The sequence below is a fragment of the Phyllostomus discolor genome, chromosome 14 (assembly GCF_004126475.2).
Source record: "Phyllostomus discolor isolate MPI-MPIP mPhyDis1 chromosome 14, mPhyDis1.pri.v3, whole genome shotgun sequence".
NCBI lineage: Eukaryota > Metazoa > Chordata > Mammalia > Chiroptera > Phyllostomidae > Phyllostomus > Phyllostomus discolor.
The window spans coordinates 44,771,657-44,794,463 of NC_040916.2; the positions used below are offsets into that span (position 1 = coordinate 44,771,657).

The following is a 22,807-nucleotide window of genomic DNA, read 5'->3' on the forward strand; positions in this document are numbered from 1 at the left end:
CAAGAAAAATGAAGATCCAAAGAAGCAGAGTTAAATGCTTGCACTCTGAATTGGACAAAGAGTAGTAAATTGTGAAAGTGTAACTAGGCAAAAGGGCTTTGATGGGGTTGCTAAAAAATACAGAAGTGAGTAGTAAGATAAAAATTAAACAATTTGTACAGACTTATCTGGGCTTTGACTTCATGTCCTTGGTGATAAGAATGTCTCTTTCTTTCTAATATAGGGAGGACATCTTTCACATGGAGATTTCATCTGCTTTTTTTTTTTTTAGAAAAGAAGGAAATCAGAATGTCCTTCTTGCAACACCCTTTAGCTCAAAATAGTCAAAATGCCAGGGCAGTATCTTTTTGGGTGGTGTGTTCTGAACTCCTTCAATGTGATCACTAGCTGTTGGATTAACCACCTATATCACTGACTATATGTTGAGGATGAGAGTGGAGAAAAGGGTGGTGCTGGTGAAAGAGATCTTAAACATCAACTACCATAATAGTAGTGCACAAATAAAATTTAAAGTTGATAAGTCAAAAAGTAGCAATACAAATATATTAGAAACCTGAAGGTAAATACTAAAAACACACCTAAAATTATCATTGATTCAAAAATATGACTGATTTTAAAAACATTGGTTAATAGAATGGGATATTAAGCTTTACAGATAAAAAATCAAAACAAAACATAAAACATCCCTGGCTGGTGTAGCTCAGTGGGTTGACTGTGGGCCTGCAAACTAAAGGGTCACCAGTTTGATTCCCAGTCAGGGCAGATGCCTGGGTTGCAGGCCAGTTCCCCCCACCCCTGGTAGGGGGTGCATGATAAGCAACCACACATTGATGTTTCTCTTCCTCCCTTTCCCTCTCTCTAAAAATAAGTAAATTTAAAAAAGAATTTATAACAATAACCATTTAAAAAACATAAAACAAACAACCTTCATTTATGCATAGTGTTAATGATAGTACCATTTTGTATGTGTCCCTGAATTATTTAATAGCTAATAGGTATTGTAGAGAACATAACATTTTTGGTTGTTAGAAATTGAGAAATTCTTAGTTATGTCACACAAACACTGCTAGGATACACATATCTATATACTGTGGATCAATTTTTATACAATTTATCATTTGCTTTTTGAAATTGTCAGAGAGGAAAAACTTTATCCTTTTAGGTTTAGTACCTGGGGATCTGCAAATTAAACTAACACACAGGTTAACCAGAGGAAAAACGTTTAATTGTGTATGTTTGCACAGGAGTTCAGAAAGAAATATAACTCAGGGATGTGGTTAGAATTTGGAGTTTATGTGCCATCTTAATAGGGGATAGCAAGTGGCAGAGGGGCACTTAAGGGAGAACAAATGACTTTTAAGAAAAATAAATAGGTACTTAGGAGAATAAATGGGATATATGATAGTTTTATGACAATGCTTAGGTGTTTTCCTATTCAGGTGCTGACTTGTGCTGACTTTTTATCTTTGGTGATAAAAGTCAGTCTTTCCTTGTGGTGAAACTCTGGGGGGGGTGTTTCATGACAGTGAATTCTTCTGGGAGAAACGGCTTCTGGGAAAATAAGGAGAGCTGAGAAAAAGCTTCTTTCTGCTGATGTTGATTTTCAAATGTCTTTAGTTCAAAATAATCTGTTTGCCACTATGGCATATTCTGGACCCCTTCAAAATTAATGATAAAAAATAACATATGTATGTTTAAGTTGCCTATGTATCTATAATAAAGTCCAGGAAAATATACAAGAAACTAACAATAGTGATTACTTCTAAGGAGGAGGGATCTGAGTCTAGAGGGAAAAGGAGTAGGATAGAGATTGTTTCTGTATATATGGTCAATCTCTATTATTCACGGACTTCATAAATTTGAATTTGCCTATTTAATAATTGGTAACCCTCAATTTAATAATCAATTCAATACAGTGTTTTTGCAGTAATTTGCATACACGTGTAGAGTGGCGCAAAATTTGAGTCTCCCTACATATGTGTTCCTAGCTGAGGCTGAGATGATGCTCTGTCTTCTTGTTTCAGCTCTCACATTTTAAACAAGTGTCCCATTTGTGTTCTATTTAGCACCATATATTTTGCATTTTTGTGAGGTTTTTTTGTGATTTTGCTGTCAAAAATGGATAGTGCTGAAATGCTTTCTAATGTTCCTAAACGTAAGAAAGTTGTAATGTAACTGGCAGTTACAAAATAGTCACGGAGATGCAAAGTACAGAACAGAGAATATAGTCAATAACTGTTGCAGTAATATTGCAATAATTGTGTATGGTGTCAGGGAGAGAACTAAACTTATTGGGAGGAACACTTCTTAAGTTATATCAATGTCTAACCACTACTCTGTACACCCGAAACTAAAGTAATACTGAATGTCAACTGTAATTTAAAAAAAAAAGAAAAAATGAAAGTTGTGATATGCCTTACAGAGAAAATACATTTGTTAATAAGGTTTGTTTAGACATAGTACTATTGGCTATGAGTTCAATGTTAATAAATCAACAAAATACATTAAATAAGATGTCTTTAAATGGAAACATACGTACAACAAGATTATGTATTATCAGTTAAGGAAAATGTGACATTCTCCCAGGAATCTAACCCTGTATATCCCCTAGAAGTGATGGTTCAGTATTCAATAATCTCCAGTTCACAGTTATTTGCACATAACTACTGCAAATAATGAGAATTTAGTGTTAAACTGACAGGGTTTAGAACATGCTACCCTGATATATGGCACCTTGGCATATCAAATATTTTAAGCTGAAGGAATCTGAGAAACTGCAGGAGCAGGAAGAGCTCTCTTTTCGCTGGCTCCCCTTTCCCCTGAAGCAGTTCATAAAAATAGCAGGTGCTGAAGGACTCTCTGAAGCAAGTCATAAGACCGTCATGTATATAAGAATATATTTTCCTATACCTGGGGGAAAGGAGCATCCTTTGTCCAGAGTCAAGGGGATGCCTAGAGGAATTCCAAGGAGCAGGCCTTGCTAAATGCCCTCCCATTTACTACCTTTAGCTCATACCCTTTTGTCCTATAACATTTTTCCAAGACTTTCCACTCATTGTCAAACGTAGTCTAAAAGCAATGAAGTTTAACTGTTTCTTCTAGCCCTTATTTCCTTATAAAGGCTCCCATATAATGTAAAACTTACATTAAGTAAAATTTTATGCTTTTCTCTTTCTAACCTGCCTTTTGTCAGTACGATTTACAGGGCTTTAGCTGAAGAACTTAGGAGGGTAGTAGGAAAAGATATTTTTTTGTCCCTACAATACCTTTTGATTTTTTAAAAAATATATTTCATTGATTATGCTGTTATAGTTGTCTCAATTTTTTCCGTTCTGTTCCCCTCCACCTAGTACCCCCATTCCTCCCAGCATTCCCCCCTTAGTTCATCTCCATGGGTCACACATGTTTAAGTTCTTTGGTTACTCCATCACCTATACTGTATTTAACATTTCCTTGTCTATTTTGTACCTACCAATTTGTGCTTCTTAATCCCTGCAACTTTCCCCTCATTTCCCCCTTCCCCCTCCCAACTGATAACCTTCCAAATGATCTACCTATCTATGATTCTCATCCTGTTCTGCTTGTTTGCTTAATTTGTTATTTGGATTCGATTATTGATCGTTGTGAATTCATTGCCATTTTATTTTTTAAATATATTTTATTGATTATACTATTACAGTTGTCTCATTTCCCGTTCTTTATTCCCCTTTGCCCTGCACCCCTACTCCTACCTGCGTTCCCTGCCCCCCTTAGTTCATGTCCATGGATGGTACATATAAGTTCTTTGGTTTCTACATTTTCTATACTATTCTTAACCCCCTCCCTGTCTATTTTGTACCTACAATTTATGCTTCTTTCTTTCTAAAAGAATTTGTTTGTTTGTTTGTTTGTTTTTAGAGAGAGGGGAAGGGAAGGCAAAACAGAGAGAGATAAAGAAACATCAGTGTGAGGTTGCCTCTCAGGTTGCTCCCATTAGGCACCTGGCCCACAACCTAGGCATGTACTCTGACAGGGAATCAAACCAGTGACCACTTTGCTTCTCAGGCCTGCTCTCAATTCACTGAGCTACACCAGCCAGTGTCATTTATGCTTCTTATTCCCTTATCTTTTCCTCCTTCTTCTCCCTGCCCCCTCCCACTGTTAACTCTCAATGTGATCTCCATTTCTGTGTTTCTGTTCCTGTTCTAGTTGTTTACTTAGTTTGTTTTTGGGTTTTTTTAGGTGTGGTTTTGATAGTTGTGAGTTCACTGTCATTTTACTGTTCACATTTTTTATCTTTGTTTTCTTAGGTAAGTCTCTTTAACATTTCATATAACACAGACCTAGTGATGATGAACTCCTTTAACTTGACCTTATCTGGGAAGCACTTTATCTGCCCTTCCATTCTAAATGAAAGCTTTGCTGGATAGAACCATCTTGGATGTAGGTCCTTGCTTTTTATGACTAGGAACACTCTTTTCAGCCCCTTCTTGCCTGTAGGTTTTCTTTTGAGAAATCAGCTGATAGTCTTATGGGAACTCCTTTGTAGATAACAGTCTCCTTTTTTTCTTGCTGCTATTAAGATTCTCTCCTTATCTTTAACCTTAGGTAATGTAATTATGATGTGCCTTGGTGTTTGCTTCCTTGGGTCTAATTTCTTTGGGACTCTTGGAGTTTCCTGACTTTCTGGAAGTCTATTTCCTTTGCCAGAATGGGGAAGTTTTCCTTTATTATTTGTTCAAATAACTTTTCCACTTGTTGCTCTTCCTCTTCTCCTTCTGGTACCCCTATAATTCAGATGTTGGAATGTTTAAAGATGTCCTGGAGGTTCCTAAGCCTCTCCTCATATTTCTGAATTCTTGTTTCTTCATTCTTTTCTGGTTGGATGTTTCTTCTTCCTTCTGGTACACACTGTTGATTTGAATCCCAGTTTCCTTCCCATTACTATTGGTTCCCTGTACATTTTCCTTTATTTCACTTAGTGTAGCCTTCATTTTTTCATCTAATTTGTGACCAAATTCAAGCAATTCTGTGAACATCTTGATTACCAGTGTTTTGAACTGTGCATCTGATATGTTGGCTATCTCTTCATCACTAAGTTGCATTTTTTCTGGGGCTTTGATCTGTTTTTTCGTTTGGGCCATTTTTTTTTTTGTCTTGGTGTGCCGGTTACATGGTGAGGGATGGAGTCTTAGGTGTTCACCAGGGTGGGGCACACACATCGCTGTATTGTGACACTGTATGTGGGGGTGGGGTCCAAGAGGAAACAATGGCGCTTGCTCCTTTCTCTGCCGGATTTCAGTCACTTCCCCCGCTTCCTGCCAGCAAATTGGGCCCCTCTGGCACTGATTCCCGTGTGGGTGGGTTTGTGTATGTTCTAGGACCCTGTGGGTCTCTCCAATGAACTCTCCTGTGAGGCTGGGAGTTTCTCCTGCTTCCGCCTCAGCCCCCACAGGTGTTTTCAATCAGGGGTTTGAGGCTTTATTTCCCCGAGCTAGGACCCTGGGTTGCATAGTTGTCTGTCCCACTCCCCAGTTGTTTCTCCTGATTTATCTGCTCATGAATGTGGGACCATCCAGTCTGCAATCCGCCACCTCGCTGGTCCTCTAGCCAACACCTTTCGGCGAGTCCTCTCTGCCCCTCCTACTGACCTGGATGGATATTTATTCTTTAACTCCTTGGTTGTCGGACTTCCATACAGTTCAATTTTCTGTCAGTTCTGGTTGTTTTTGTTTTTAAATTATTGTTGTTCTTCTTTTGGTTGTGTGAGGAAGCTCAGTGTGTCTTCCTATGCCTCCATCTTGGCCGGAAGTATCAGCATGTTGCTATATTACTATAGAACAAATTTATATTCTAACATTTTAATAACTGTATTTCAATATAGTTAGCTTCTTTGGAAAGTCTATGTATTCTATTTTATGCACTTGAAAACATTATGCTGAGAAGCTGTCCATAGGCTTTATTGGACTGACAAAGATAAAGGACCCATATTTTTGTTTCATTTATAGTGCTTGAAAAGTTGTGGACAAAATAAAAACTAAAGAATTATCAACTAAATACTTTTTAATTATAATGTTTCTCTATACTTCTGATGTAGTCATGTATTATAACCATGTTTTTATAGTTAGCAATTCTTGTTCTTTAAAATGTACTTTATGCAGAGGGAATAATAGATAGTGAAATTAGTTTAAGTTCAGTTTAAGATCTACTAATGACATCATCCCACACAGATTTTATGTCATAGGCATGAACTTAAAAAACTTAATGTTCTTGCTGCCTTTTCAGAACCCATCTACAAATCTATGGCCTTTGTGCAGGAGATCAATCTGAATTAGATAAAAATGAGTAATGGAATATTAAATATTAAAAGAAATGTATTTTGGTTATTTTATTCAGGTTGACTTAATTATTTGCCCCAGAAAAGGTCCTGGTCAAATTGCTAATGACTAAGCAAAAGTAATTGAATTCTTATATTAATTTTTGGCCATTAAAATAATTTTACAAAGTATGTGAAAACAGGTTGCCACCTAAACATTTGTCTACTTTAATTTCATTCATTTAAAAAATTTATTGGAGCCCTGGCTGATGTGGCTCAGTGGATTGAGTGCTGGCCTGCGAAGCAAAGGGTCGCCAGTTCAATTCTCAGTCAGGGCACATGCCTGGGTTGCAGGCCAGGTCCCCAGTAAGGGGCACATGAGAGGCAACTATACATTGATGTTTCTCTCCCTCTCTTTCTTCCTCCATTCCCCTCTCTCTAAAAATAAATAAATTAAATCTTAAAAAAATACTGAGCTATTAATAATTTTTTAAAAACTTATTGGATACTTTTATGTCCAAAGATTCAATCTGAGCCACATTATTAACTTAATAGTTTTTTTCCATTAAAGCTGCCATAGCCCACCACCAGCATACCATGATTTATATTTTCACAATAGATTATAATATTACCTAAGAATAAGAAAAGAATGGTATGTGGTAATAACACAAAGTTGAAAAAACAGATATTTATTAGCATTTATATGCCATTGAGTTATAAAAGGATATCAGGGAACATAAAAAGACAAAGAGGCAAAATAAGACAATGACAAATTATATTAAGTTGACAATTCTCATACAATTATATCTACAGTGTAGTATTAATTTTTACTTAGCAAATTTTTTCAAGATCTGCAAAGTTTAAAAAATAGAAGAGTCAAACTATATATTCTGTTAATGCAATAAATAGACATTGATTATGACACTTATTTCTACGGAACACAGCAAATAAAGTTAAGTGAAAAGAAAGTGTTTCATCTTTCTTGACTTGTTGTAGAATGAAGAGATCCTCTAGATTTCTGGATAAGAGGCATAACTAGCAATCCCACAATGATTTCCTCTATTTCTGGCCATCCGGATATATCCTTGATCACCAAAGTAGCGGCCCCAGCTTTAGAAAAACAAGTAACACAAAATTACAAATGCATACCACATTATCAATTTTTATCTTATTATTTTTATAAAAACCTGTGAAACAAAATTAGAACAAAATAATATAATAATTTCCTCAGGATTGTTAAGCAATTTTCAAATAAGTTTGGCAGACTTAGTGCTATACAGTATTGATGAATAGACTTAATAGGTAAAGAAAACGAACGATATAATGTCCACTCCAAACCATTAATCCCCCTACTTTGTAAATATGTCCTTATGCAGAGAAAGAGTATTATTAACCTTTCCAATGGGCCCATCTCTAAATGTTTTTGTATAAGAATGTCATAGATGATGATTTTCTATCAAACTTAAGTTCCTATAGAGAATATCAATTAGGAAATATATTTTTAAAGATTTTATTTATTTATTTTTAGAGAGAGAAGTGTGGGAGAAAGAGAGAGAGAGAGAAACATCAATGTGCAGTTGCTGGGGGCCATGGCCTGCAACCCAGGCATGTGCCCTGACTGGGAATGGAACCTGCGATGCTTTGGTTCGCAGCCCTCGCTCAATCCATTGAGCTATGCCAGGCAGGTCAATTAGGAAATATTTTTGAGCAACTACTGTGGAAAAGGTATAGGTCAGGGAATTCTAAAGTAAGCAATCAAAAATGCAGCTCTCAAATAGCTTTTGACCAAGAAAGGGAGCTGAGATAAAACTTTCTCAGAGTTAAAGGTGTCAATAAATTGAACATGCTACCTTGAGAGGAGGTGAGCTCACTGGCAATGGAAGTGTTCAACCAGAGATTTGCATAACTTGTCAGATATGTTGGAAAGGGAATTTGTGGGTTGGAAAAAGGTTAGAAGGGATCAGTGGTTCTCTCACCTTTTGGTTTCATGGACTTTGAGAATTTCAAAAAAAAATTGCAGATTGACATAGTTACCAATATTTAAATTAGTAAGTACAGGCATAAAAAAAAACATACTCCTGAATATCAACATCGTGTTGTAAAAGAAAGGACATTTTAACCACAGAAACAAAACTTTAAAGGACATAATCTCTATTTAAGGATAGCTCTTTGAATCAAATAAATTTAGATTTATAAAAGATTTGTCAAAATCCTTTTTTTCACTTTGCCACAGACTAATGAAAAAACATACAAAATCCTTGTAAGAGAAATTATTGCTAAAGTTCTTTATGGTTCTGAGATTTAATTGTCAGTATACAATTAGTTACAATATGAGGCAGAATTCATTGAGTGCTATAACTAGGATAAAAATAAAAGTGTGAAACTGAGAGAATGCTTTTTGTTTTTGTATTTGGAGAACAACAAGAAATTTGGTAGAAAGGGAAATTGTATGTCTTCAAGGGAGTAGTGGGGAGAGAGGACAGAAAGATGGTTTGGGGCCAAAAGCAGACTGGGGAATTTTTCATTTAATTCCAGAGGCAAAGGGAAGCTGTTGCAAATTTTTGCTCAGGACTCAAAGGAGGGCTGTTTTTGTATGCAGTGAAGGAACTAAGAAATGCTAGTTTATTGCAAGACGATAAGTAGCATAATTTAAAACAGCCCTGCTCTGGCATGACTGGTGTGGCTCAGTGAGTTGGGCATCATCTGTGGAACTGAAAGGTCACTGGTTCAGTTCCTGGTCAGGGCACATGCCTGGGCTGCAGTTGTGTTTTACCTTTCTCCCTTCACAAATAAAGAAATAAAATCTTTAAAAAATAAAATAAAAGAGCTATGCTTTAATAGGCCTTACATATCCTTTTTATTAGCCATTCACTGGATACGTTTCAGGTCTTATTTTTATCTGTCTTGTACCATTTAAAATGGTTGTCTCCTCTCACCTCACTTCTCTCTTGGCTTTACGATACTAGTATGTCCTGATTTTCTCTTCTCTCCCTGGTCACTCCTTCTAAAACTCTATCATAGGCTCCTTTTTTTTTTCAATCCCTTTGATTATTGCCACTCCCCTTTGGAATAAAATTCAAACTGCACTATTACCTTTTATCAACGGATGCAGTCCTCTTTTAGTATCTGCTTCAATAAGCAAAAGCAATGATAAGAAATTCTGGCTAAGCTATTATCACCATTAATAGCCACAATTTATTTAGTGCTTACTCTGAGCTAAGTAGCTTAACATATATTATCTTATTTAATCATCATCCTGTGAGGTATTATCTCCTTTCTACAAAAGAGAAAAATGGGCAGAATGGTAAAGTGTTCTGCCCAAAGTCACACAGATGGTTCATTGGAAAGCCAGGGTTCAAATCTAGAATTGTTTTATTTTGAAGCCCACTCTAGCTTCTATACTATGTCCATCCCTACCTCATTTCTGTGAGTGAGCTAGTATGAGGAATGAAATTCAGACCACAACATCCAGGATCTTGTGTGATTAATATCTTGCTATCTCTTACCATATAGTTATTTTGCTGTTTTAAAGATAGGTAAAAGAAAAAATGTCAGGTGCACTGAGTTTGGACCTAAGTTTTGATAATGAAAGTTGAATTGAGGCTGGCATTGCTGCTAGTATGAATTCAGTCAGTGAGAGATTGGAGCCCCAGATCCATTTAATATTTGCACAACTTATTTTTCCCAGCTTTACAGATCAAGATCAACTGCCCCACACTTTATAGGAAATCCCAGACATCTTTTTGACCAAGTACTGCTAATCCTGCCTCAAGGAATCCAACTGATTTTTAAAAAACTCAAGCTAAATAAATATCTAAGAACAAATTCTTGCTTTCAGAACTGTACTCCAGTATGCACAGAACATTTTGGGACCATGTGGAAAAAAAAAGACATTTTACCCCATCTAAGGATTTTAGGGAGAACTTTCTGGTATAGATAATGCCTGAGCTGGTTTTGAAGGAAAAGAGGAATAAACCGAGGAGGAGGAAGGATGTTCCAGGCTGAGGGAACAGCATAACCAAGACACGAAAATATTAAAGATAAAGTTATTTGGCTGTGTATAGTTCAGGATAACTAGCATGAGAAGTGTGAGATGACAAGTGCCAGGAGTGAGGCTGGTGAGGCAGGTGGGGACTACAGCACAGACACCTTGTCTTTTCTCCAAGGGAACACTAATTTTACACTGCATGGTACGAAGTAGAAGAGCTACGAGCTCAGACTCATATTTTAGACAAACTGGTTTGGAAATAGTAGGAAGGATGCGTTTGAGATTAAAAACCAGTTAGAAGGCTACAGGATAGTGCAGGCAAGAGATGTCTGAACTAGAGCAGTAATAGAAGAAAAGGAGAAGGAACAGAAGGAGGGACAGGTATGAGGTACAACTAATTCGACTCGTTGCTTGATTGGATCTGGAAGGGTCTAAGACAAATCTGTAGCATTTCACTGGGTGACTGTGTTGTGTGGTATTGCCATTTAGTGAAATGGGATGTCCTGGGGAAGAATAATATGGTGAAGAGGGTACATACTGAGTTTGGAGAAACTAAGACACATGTAAGTAGATGTGTCCACATAAATAAGTCTGAAGTTCAGAGCAGATGTCAGAGCCAGAGCTAGAGATTTGAAAGTATATAGTATATAGCAAAAATTATAAGAATGGTAGAGTGGTACTCAAGAAAAATATAGAATGAGAAGAGTCATGGGCAAAGGATGGAGCCCTAGAGGAAAGACAAATATTTGCAAGCTAATCAGGGGAGTAGGTATTCAGAAAGGAGATCAAAAAGGAGTGATCAGAGAAGTTTTTAGAAGATCAATCATGAAAACAAAGAGCTGAAGGCTTAGTAGGAAGTGAAGAAATTATAAGATGTCAGTATCACAATCATCATCATCACAAAAAAAGCATTTGTTAAGCCTCCTTCTAATTCCTGATTTTAATTAAATATACATCAAAGCACAAATACATTACCTGTTTTTCACAAGCCAGTAGTCTTTCCCATTAAGGTTGCCGTAGCCGATCACTAATACAGCATGATTCACAGTCAGAGTACATGCTGGTTCATAGTAGACACCTGAGGAGAAAATATGGGTGGAGAAAAGGGTGAGTGGTATGTGACAATGAAGGACATTTGAGAATGCTATTTCTTTTTTTTAATGATTTTATTTTTATTTATTTATTTTCAGAGAGGGGAAGGGAGGGAGAAAGAGAAAGAGAGAGCGAGAGAGAGAGAGAAGCATCAATGTGTGGTTGCCTCTCACGTGGCCCCCACTGGGGACCTGGCCCGCAACACAGGCATGTGTCCTGACTGGGGATCGAACCTGCGATGCTTTGGTTCACAGTCCACACTCAATCCACTGAGCTATGCCAGCCAGGTGAAAATGCTATTTCTTTTATTAGACTGTTTTGCATGTGAAGCTAGGTTAACAATTTTTAACTATTTAGATTTCATAATTCTTTGCCATCAATGATGTATTTGTCAGTTTTCTTGCCAAGTTTGGCATAATTTAATCATAGTTCCATCAGAAATTTTCTTTGATAAACTGCTACCCTTTTCTATTTTTTAACTTATATACAGTTACCATATTTTTAAAAATTGATTCTAGAGAGAAGGGAAGGGTGAGAAAGAGAAAGGGAGACATCGACCCACTGTTTCACTTATTCATTGTTGCTTCTCATGTGTGTCCTGACCAGGGATCAAACCTGCAATCTTGGTGTATTGGGACCGCACTCTAACCAACTGAGCTAGCCAGCCAGGGCCTACTGTATTTCTTTGTATGTATTCCTAAATTGTTTCTTTCATACATTTTCTTCCTTTACTAGATTAAACGACTTTTAAGGTGAGGTTTAGAAAAAATATTATAGCCATCTACTTGGCCTAATACCATGCCACCCCATCAGCGGGTGCCCCCTTGTGCACGGCTGCGCTGCCCCTGCAGTGCACAGTGGTAGCTGCAGGGCTCTGGAGCCACGCAGCACATTTGCTAATTCCAGCTGACCTCTTTCAGGCTGTGTGACTTTAGGTAAGTTAACCTGTGTAAGACATCATTTTTTTCATCTGTAAAATAGGGTTATCATGAGGATTAAATGAGATAGTGCACAGAAGAACTCATCATAGTACTCGGAATATGGTGTTAGTAAATTTGGGTAAGTATTACTTTACTAATTAGAACTGTATAAAAAGCATATATGAAATGGAGGAGTCTGTTTATCCTACTAAAAACATTCAGAGGTGGAGTGAGGGGGAAGCATAATATTCTTTCTTGTAGTGCAAGGGCAGCATACAACAAGAGGATAGATACTACATCTGAGTCTTTACCACTTCTGTAGAGGAAGAAAGAAGAATGGCTTGCATCTATAGCAACAGACACCGGTCCCTTATTGGCCACAGCTTCTTTCAAGGCATCTTCGCTGCCTTCAGGAAGTTCAGTATACCTTGAACATGTGGCAGCTCGATATTTTGAGTCATACTGGCATTTTCCATCCTGCAAAAAAAAAAGTAAAAATCAGATAAAGAAGTATACTTCAACTTCCTTTATAAATCACCAGTATCCTAAGTTTGGATTTCAGACACGTTTTCTTTTCAGGCACTTTTCAAGTGTCTAAGGCACCTTCCTGTTTTTGAAGAAAGAAACATCAAATCTTCCAAAGCCTAACAATGCCCCCTCGGACTCTGAGGTGGGTTGTAGGGGTATATTACATAAAGATGATAAACTCCAGACTAGTGCTTTAAAATCTTTTTTGGTGACATAATGAATGCAAGATGAGTTGCAGTTGAATGATGGTTTATAAAGACCATATAATATGGAAAACAGTATATTTCATGTGGAAAAGGGGAGGTTACCAATTCATGTTTGTTCTTTATAGGAAAAAGAACTTGAAAGAAACAAACCAAAATAATAATGGATAAGGTAGGAGGTTTTTGAGTGATTTTTAAATATTTTTTAAAGTCTCTGTAATATGGATATATTACTTATTGAATAAAATATATTATTGAATATATTATTGAATAGTATATTCAATATAACACATTGAATATATTATTGAATATATTATATTCAGTATTAATGAATATATTCAATAATGAATATATTTAGTATTCAGTGAATAAAACATATAATGAACTTGCAAGGAGGAGGAAGAGAGCATTACTTAGCTTTTTAGTAGGTAGAAGAAAGATGTGGTTGGTAATCTGAGAATAAGAGAGCATGGAAGGCTACAGGACAAAAAGTTTAAATACCAGGCAGACAGAAAGCATTTTAAGGAAAGTTTGCTGAAAATCCATTTTTAAGCATGAATTCTATTTGCTTATTTAAACCCAACATACCACTGATAAATTAAGAAAGCTACTGCATAAGAAAGTGAATGCTTGAGAATTTAGAATTCTTGATCAGGCTTCTCATACATATGACACTGTTTCTCAAGTGATTGTCTTGGTGGTGAGTTTAGTACAGTCAGTCAAGGGACATAAGATCACAGGGCAGCACAAAGCTTTTGTGACCCACCGTGGCTTTGTAGGGATAGGAAGCTTCTGATTCGATGCCGTTGTTGTCGATGATGTATTGGAAGGCCCGTGTCATGAATCCGCCATTGCAGCCCCTATTGCTGTATTTTTCACCTGAGCAATCCACCAGGTTCTGTGCACTCAGAGACACCAGCTTTCCTGTCTTTAGCTTCACCTGTGCTTCCAGGGCCCCCACAGCACTGAAAGCCCAACAAGAACCACAAGAACCCTAAAACAGAAACAAAGTCACAAAGGCAATCGCAGAAAGTCAGTAAGGATGACTTCATAACACAAAGTGGGCGACACCCAACACGTCAGCCCTTTCAGTACTTACTGGAAGAGCTCCCACCACTGCAATTTCCTCTGCTCTTAGACCAGCGATTTTCAACCAGTGTGCCGCAAGAATTTTTAAAACTTGCAATACCTGACTATTTACTCAGGGGCACTGACCTCTTCCCCCTTAGACTGTTAAATAAAAAATGACGACAGCCAACACATCAATAGCTATCTAATGTAAATGAATGAAAATTATACCTATCATTTTGTCAGATCAGCAAAAAAATATAGTTTTTTTTGGTGTGTTGCAGAATTTTAGTAATTAGTTTATGTGTGCCATGAGATGAAAAAGGTTGAAAATTGCTGTCTTAGACAATGGGAATGAAGACTAAGTACTTGCTTATTCTCTGGGCAAGTTCCATCCTTGATAAAGATTTGCAAATGGCTGAGGCCAGAGCATAACTGCCATATTCAAGTATATTAGGAAACAGTACTTAAGCATGTACTAAATCCCAGCTCTCTTCACCCATGAGTAAAGGAAATAGATGCCTACAGTAAAATGGTTTTGAGAGGAGCTTGGGTGATTCCCTTGACCTAAAAGTACCCTTCCTCCTGCCAAATGATATCTAAAACATAAGGTTAAAATTTCTTTTAGCTTCAGAACTTTTTAATCAAAAGATATTTTACAAACAGAAAAACATAAGCTGCTTTAGTTTGAAAGCTGTAGAGGGTCCATAGTCCTTTCATGATTGTCCTCATTTTCTTCTCATCCCACCTTGCTCTCTGCTGAGAGGAAGCAAATTGAATTTGCTTTTGGCTAAAGCAAAATCGCCTATCAAAATGCAAGCACCCAGGGAAAGAAGCTCATTTAACTATTTATAGTCAACACCTAAATATGTAGTTTATCAGATCTCCTCAAACTTTTATTCTTGAGAAGCTCCAGTAAGAAGCCCAAAACTAATTGAAAGAAAAATCACTAGGTAGAAAAGAGATTAGCAGTACCATTCACTGCTTCCTTCTTACATGGTTGATTGGTCACATGCTGGGGCAGCTGCTCCAAACACCCTGATCCTTCCTTACCCAGCCCTCTAAGGTGACGCATGTACTCTTATTACTCTTATTTATTGCTAACTGATTTTTGTGGCTGTTTTCTTTTGGAAGCAAACTGAAGGAAATATAAAAACATAGGAACAAAATTTTAAAGCCCATATTTCTTATTCTAACAATGCAAGCCTACTTGTGAATTAATTTGAGTGGTACAATGTATAGACCACCCTGAGCTCTAGTTCTTTCCTCTCCTTCAAACCTGAATTTCATAAGTGAGGTGCAGCGAGAAACTTCCTCTTAGATATTCTCTTACACACAATACTGTTTCTCAACCAATTGGCTTGGTGGAGGGTCCAGTGTAGCTGATGTATAGCATGAGCACTGAAAGCTTGTCTTGACCTGTTTGCTTAGTTCACAGTTTTTGTATAATGTGGCTCTAACCACTGGTGTACTAAGCATTGTGGGAAATACAAATAAAGTATGATATGTGATCCTTGCCTTAAAGGAGCTTACAATTTAGTTGGGAAGACAGAATAACAAAAATAACTAGAAAATAACATAAGGGAGATTCACTGCCAAATTATGTACCTAGACTAAGTATCTAAGGAAGAGAGAACTCTACCTGGGGTACAGAGGTCAGGGATGGTAATACTCACCTGGTATTTCACTTCAGTAACACACCCTTTGTCTCTCCAGTCCATAGAATCAGGTAATTTCTGATTAGGGTTTGACTTGTAAGTGACATTTCTCTGCCACTGGCTGGGAACTTTCACAGAACCCATCAAAGAGATCACTTCTTCACTGGTCTACAAGGCAAATATATATCTCCTTTCACTCACATCCTGCTTTCCAATATTCTAATAACTGTAACTGCAAATATATTTAACAACTGAGAAAAACTAGTTGTAATTGTGACCAACATAGCTGAATTATCTGGGTTTCTTCTTTACACTTACACTTTGCATTAGTATCCCCGTTAGACATTGGGAAAGAAAAGAAGAAAACTAAAAACTAGAAGTTATATGGAGATAGAATTTTGTTCAAAGCAAAGCATAGCATAATTTTACTGGTACAATGGATAGACCACCCTGAGCCCTAGTTCCTTCCTCTTCTTCAAACCTGAATTTCTACCTGAGATGGAGCGAGAAACGTCCATAGACAAATGGAATAATTTTATAGAAGAGCTGTCTAAAAAGTGGACTGAATTGATTTGCCTTGCTAGAAAGAATGACAAAGGAGATTCCTACATTTAAGTGGAAATTTAATCCCTTCTAAGGGGTACTACGGTTCTTTTTTTAAAAAAATAAGATTTTATTTCAATCAAATTGACGACAAGCTAGGGGCAAGGTCTCAAATGCTCCTGTGATTTTTAATTTTGGTAAGGTTTTTCAGGGTAAAACAGAATCTAAAAATTAATGGGAAATTATTTGTGATATTAAATACCCATATTCCCCAATTAAGGAAGCAGGTGGACCAATTAAATTGTCAGTTTAGACTTACATAAGTATGGTAACTACTCTAAGAGTTTGTGAGTAATCTTCAGGCAATACTTCCTTAAAAGCAATAGAAGTCTGTGAGTTTAAAATAAAGAAGAGATTTGTTAAGAAAAGTGGTTACAGTAAGACTAAAGACATCTGTATAAATTCTTGTCTTTAAACTTTACATTATCTTAACTTTGTACACATGAAGATAATTTTTCTTTGTCATTTACTTTCAAATTGCTTTTGTAGAGACAGAAATCATGCTTAACAAGATGCAAAAGTAGGATTATTTATAGTTTACCTACCATGTCTGCCAGGTGGTTCATGCCTAGATCATACGAATGCATTCCCATTGAATGCTCCAGGTTGTGCAGCATCACACGTTTTAGATTCTTTTCCCAGATGAGACGCCGTACTCCTTCCTCATTCTAAAATATAAGGAAAAACAACATAGTTTTACTGAATCCTGCACAAATAAGTGATCAACAATGAAAATAAAATGATTATGAAGCATTCTACCAAATGTAGATCTGTCTGGGAACATGCAAATAAATGAAAATATTCAATAAAACTGGTGATTAATATTATTTTATGATACATATAATGAACTTCCTTAATCTGCTATAGTTTTACTGCCTACAAAATATCCTTTGTAGGCAGTAAATCAATCTTTCCAGGCCTTTTTTAAATACCCTTTTTTACCCTCACCCAGTTAAAATAGTTTATCAGTTATCAGTTAACATAGTTTAACTGATTATAAATTTCTCACTATTGTTCTTAAGTAATTTGAAGATATTTCCCCATAGTCTTCTGGTATTTATTATTGCAGATGTCAGCCTAATTGTTGTACTTCTGTTTTTAAGTTCCTTAACTTTTGTGATTCTTTTCGATATTTTGCAGCTTCATTGCATGAGTCTGGGTGTGACTTGCTTTATTTCCTCTCTTGGGTACTTCTGATTAAAGGATGCAGGGTTTTTGTTTTTGTTTTTCTTATCTGGAAAATTCTCAACCAATATCTCTTCAAATATTGCTTCTCTACCATTCCATCTGCTTCTCCACTTCAGAAAGTTCTATCACATATATTTTGGAGCCTCAAACTCTCTTTCATATCTTTTACCTGTACTTTTATAGTTTTTTAAAATTATTATTTCCATGTGCTGCATTGTGGGTGAATGCTTCAGTACTATCTTCCAGATTACAGATTCTACCCAACTCTTTCCAGTCTGGAATTTAAGCCCCTTTTATTGAGTTCTTATTTCAATGACTATACTTTTTATTTTCAAGATTTCTAATTTATTTTATAATTTCTTTTTCATTTGCATGGATTTTTTGTTTTATATATTTTATCTTAAAAATCATTTTTGGTTCTATTATTTTAATTTTATATAGAGTGAGTCCATTTTTTAAAAAAAATTCTCACCTGAGGATATATTTATTGATTTGAGAGAAAGAGAGAGAGAGAGAGAGAGAGAGAGAGAGAGAGAGAGACATCTATATGAGAGAGAAACATTGATTGGCTGCCTCCCATAGACTTCCCAACTGGGGATCAAACCTACAACCCAGTTATGTGCCCTGACCGGGAATCTAACCCACAACCTTTTGGTGTATGGAATGATGCTCCAGCCATCTGAGCCACTTGGCCAGGGCCAGAGTGAATCCATTTTTTGATTGTTGATTTTCTTGCCCTCTAGGAGGTTCATTTACATTGGACCAATACATGGAATACAATGTACATGGTGCCTCCTAAAATCACTGACCCTTATCCACACCCCCAGGATGTAGTTTCCAGTAAGTGATAACCCAGTGAGCAGTCAGCATCAACTGTTTTCTGCTTCATTTCAGTGAGTGTTAGAATCTGAACCCAGGCCTAGACCCTGGTTCCAGGTAGCAAGTCTAGATGCAGGCCCCGCTCCCTTGGAGCAAGATTTTACAGCTATCTCAGTAGTGTACATCCACAGATATGCTTCCAGACCACTAGAGAGGAAAAAATGGAATAAAGAAAGATAAATATAATGAAGCATAGGAAAAGAAAAAACAAATGAACTTTGAGATAAATAAAGATAGGATCAATTAAATAAACTAAGGTAGGACACTAATGGAAAATCACTTTTACTCCTCCTTAGGGGGTGAAATCATTAAAAAGAGACATAGCTTTCATTTAACTGGATAGTGGTGCTACCTGCACATCTAACTCCAGTTGACACTGAAAAGAGAGACCTCGTCTAAAGGGTGAAGTTGATGATGACCACGAAAACAACTCAGAGTGCGTGTTCTACTCAAAGTATCTTTTTATAGAAAAATAATACATCAAATAAGTAAATATATAATGTTTGTCTACAAACTCAGAAATATTGTATAGTTTTATAGGACTTAATTATTTGGAGCACTAGAGGTGAGGTCTTAAAATCAACCAACAAGTGTGCTTTGAAATAAAAACCAAAGTACAAAGTGGGAAATGAGAGTGAAGAAACAACACGTGATAGCACTTCTATGTTCCAGAGGCTGAAATGAGGGCCTGGTAGTCCCCAGACATGTACCGTCGTGCTCTTTCCCCCTGGGAAAACTTCACTGCAGTTATTTATTTTGCTTGCTTCCTGGCTTCTATCAATTCTCTCTTCAAATGTCACCTTATATCTTAGGCATTCCCTGACCATTATACGGAATAATCACTCCCAGCATCTCCCAGCTATCACCCAAGGCCCCTCCTACCCTCCATGTCTTGCTTTATTTTTTTCTACTGCATTTATCACCACCTAACATACTACATACCTGCTTATTTACTGACTTATTTCCTGTCTCCCTTATTCAGATATAAGCTCCATAAAAACAGGAACCTGGTTTTGTTTCCTACTGTATCCCTAGTACCAGGAACAGAATCTGGCAAGAAATGTGAGCGTAACATTTATTGAAAACACCGCTTGCAATTTAAGAGGGAGAATGCACTGAGTACTAGAGTAAAAGCAAATCACTCAAGCGGCAATCCCATCTACCTTTTCCCTGTATTGTTTGCTGTAGGTTTTCTTCCAGAGGTCCCAGTGGTGATCCAGCGTGGGATCTTTGTGCAGTTGGGCTATTGCGGAGGAGCACCCCAGGAGCGCCAAAACCAGCCATTTCATTCTGTTAAGGGAAAGGTCACATAGGAAGAGTAGCTATTAGCTGCATATATTGACCTGCTTTTGTTTTTCGTAACAAAAGTAGGTTTACAGTTGTTGGTATGGAAAATAATACAAGAATTAAATAATAATATAAGAAGAAACCATGTTCCACATACTCACTCTGTAGTAAACCTATTTTTGCCCCACCCTGGATAGGCACAGGGAATAACTTCAGATTTATGTCTGAAATACCATTTCTAATGCTTAGTAGCACTTTAAAAGGTGGTTTTCAGAAATTTCCTGATATCTGGTAAACAAAATTTACATCCAAGGTTGGGAATTGTTATATGAAGCACGGACTTTCCAGGATTTGCAAACAAATCTAATGAGGGGATATCCTCCTTCCTCCTCAAGAGGAAAGCAAACCTTGGAAAAATCATTTAGCTTCATAAATTCTCCTTAACTGGCTTATTTATCCGTAACACTTAGAGGTGGTTAAAAGACAACTCCCATGTATTTACATCCAAGTGTCATTTTATTCTGTTAACTTTTCCTCCCACCAATCAGATTATCTATTTCAAAGGAAGCAATTAACTACTTTTGAAAACACCACTTATAAATTTACTACAAAAAGACTAACAGAAATTCAGTAACTAGCTCTTTCTCAAACTGGATTCTACTTTCTCTTCCATTTCTTTTTAATTCAAAATGACTGGAATTGTAAACATGTAAATCTTCAGATTATATGCCAAAGAAAGCTGTGTTTTAGCCTCCGGCTCAGATGTCCAAGCACACATATTAACTTTTCAAAAATAAATTATGTTTTGTCAATAAAAAGAAGAGGCAAACTGAGCGACATGATTTTTTTAGTTTACTTCCTGAAACCAAAGATTTAAAACCTGGCAGGCAGAGCAAGCTAAAAACACAAAAGGTTTAAAGACGAAACGGGAGAAAAAACCCCATAAAGTACATACATGATGGAACCAGCAGCTGCTCCCATACTAAGAGTGCTTGAAGGTGGGCTCTCTCCAAAGATATGGAAGGCAGTGAAGAGACTTCAGCTAAATTTGACTTGAAGAAAATTGGAACTTGTCACATGAGGTATCCACGAAGAGGAAGTGAACTTTCATTTCAGTTTCATTTGAAATTTTACTAGATCAGCTGTCTCCAGCCCTCTCCCTTCCATTGTGGAGACAAAGTGGGTGCACTGAGCATTAAAGAGCCCCAGAACAAGAGATCAATAGAACCTACACAGCAAAATAGTAGCAGTACAACTTTACCATTTAATCTCTCACCATTTTGATCATTCACTTTACCTAAAAATACCAGTTTGCAGATGGAAAAACTTAGTTATGAGGAAATTAGGAGTAAGCTTTTGAAGTCCTAGATTTCTCCATAATTTCCTAGAAAAACCCATCTTACTCTCTTTAACATAACTCATCCATGACCTACTGTCTCATTCTTACTCAGCTGTTCCTTGATTTATCAATTCAATATATCTTTATTTATAGTAATATATGTTAGCATATTTATGGAAAAAAAGAAAATCTGGTCCTGACCAATGTGCCTCAGTTGGTTGGGCATTGTCCTGCAAAGTGAAAGGTAGCCCGTTTGAGACCCAGTCAGGGCACATGCCTGGGTTGTGGGTTCAGTCCTGGTCAGGATGTCTACAATGTTTCTCTCCCACATCAAGGTTTCTCTCGCACATTGATGTTTCTCTCACTCTTTCTCCCTCCCTTCCCCTCTTTTTAGAAATAAATAAATAAAATCTTAAAAAAAAAACATACCTGTATACATTTAACTGCTAAGTGGTTACCTGCATGGAGGCATTACCTGGGTGGAGGCAGGGACAAGATGGATTATCATTTTTTACAATTTGTCCTTATGTAATTACTAATGAGATTGAGCACCTTTTCGTCCATTTATTGACCATTTGCGTTTTCTGTGAAATGGCGATTGATATCTTTTGTTCATTTTTCTGTTGCGTTGTTGCCTTTTCTTAGTCACTTACAGGAGTTTTTAAAAATCTTTGATGGTTCTATATACTAAAAATATATTCTCTCTTTCTCCTGTCTTTAACTCTTGCTTATATTTACTTTCTTTACATGAAATTTTAAAATGTTGGTGTAAAAAAATTTATTCAGCCCTGGCTGAGTAGCTCAGTTGGCTAGAGCATCGTTTGACATAGCAAGGTTGCCATTTCAATCCCCAGTCAGAGCACCTACAAGAATCAACCAATGAGTGCATGAATAAGTGAAGCAACAAATTAATCTTTCTTTCTCTTCCTCTCCCTTCCCCTCTGTCTCTAAAATCAATCAATCAATCAATACATATTTTAAAAAAGAAAAACATATTCAGCTTTTACCTTATGATCTATGATTTTTGTGTCTTATTTAATTCTCCTTTTTATTGAATTTATTGGGGAGACACTAGTTAACAAAATTATACAGGTTTCAGGCACACAAGTCCACAACACATATCTGTTCACCACCCCGTTTTGTTTAATTTTCATAGTTTTCTTCTTTCTCAGATTTATTTATTTTTTATTTAATCTTTATTGTGTTTTTTTCCATTACCACTTATACTGCTTATACTCGTCATACCCCTCTGCCCCAGCAATCACCACACTGTTGTCCATGTCTATGAGTTCCTTCAGATATATTCCCAGAAATGGGATTGCTGGGTCAAAAGGCAGATCCATTTTTAATTTTTTAAGGTATCTCCATACTGCTTTCCACAGTGGCTGCACCAACATACATTCCCACCAACAGTGCAAAAGGATCCCCTTTCTCAACATCCTCACCAGCACTTGTTGTTTGTTGATTTATTGGTATCCACTCTGACAGGTGTGAGATGATATCTCATTGTGGTTTTAATTTGCATTTCTCTGATGAATAGTGACATTGAACATCTTTTCATATGTCTATTGGCCACCTGTATGTTCTCTTTGAATAAGTGTCTATTCAGGCCCACGTTTTAATTGGGTTGTTTGGGGGGATCTTTTGATGTTGAGTTTTGTTCTTTATAAATTTTGCATATTAACTCCTTATCAGATGTTTTGGTGAATACGTTCTCCCATTCTATGAGTTGTCTTTTTGTTTTGTTGTTGATTTCCTT

The 22,807-nt window shown here is 36.7% G+C and overlaps 1 protein-coding gene across 2 annotated transcripts; it reads right to left on the bottom strand.

The window, feature by feature from the left end:
* Positions 1-6,981: 6,981 nt before the first annotated feature.
* CTSS (cathepsin S) lies at positions 6,982-20,818 on the bottom strand. 2 transcript variants are annotated; one of them, XM_028503235.2, is made up of 8 exons: positions 20,665-20,818; positions 19,586-19,712; positions 16,901-17,023; positions 15,771-15,920; positions 13,793-14,020; positions 12,607-12,772; positions 11,259-11,361; positions 6,982-7,405 (listed from the first exon to the last, which is right to left on the bottom strand). In XM_028503235.2, exons 1-8 carry the CDS (start codon positions 20,688-20,690, stop codon positions 7,306-7,308), a joined length of 1,023 nt encoding a protein of 340 aa, XP_028359036.2. In that variant the 5' UTR covers positions 20,691-20,818; the 3' UTR covers positions 6,982-7,305. The 2 variants fall into 2 exon arrangements, with proteins under 2 accessions (XP_028359036.2, XP_035871012.1); XM_036015119.1 differs by having other exon boundaries at positions 19,586-19,719; positions 20,669-20,786.
* Between the last annotated feature and the right edge of the window lie 1,989 nt (positions 20,819-22,807).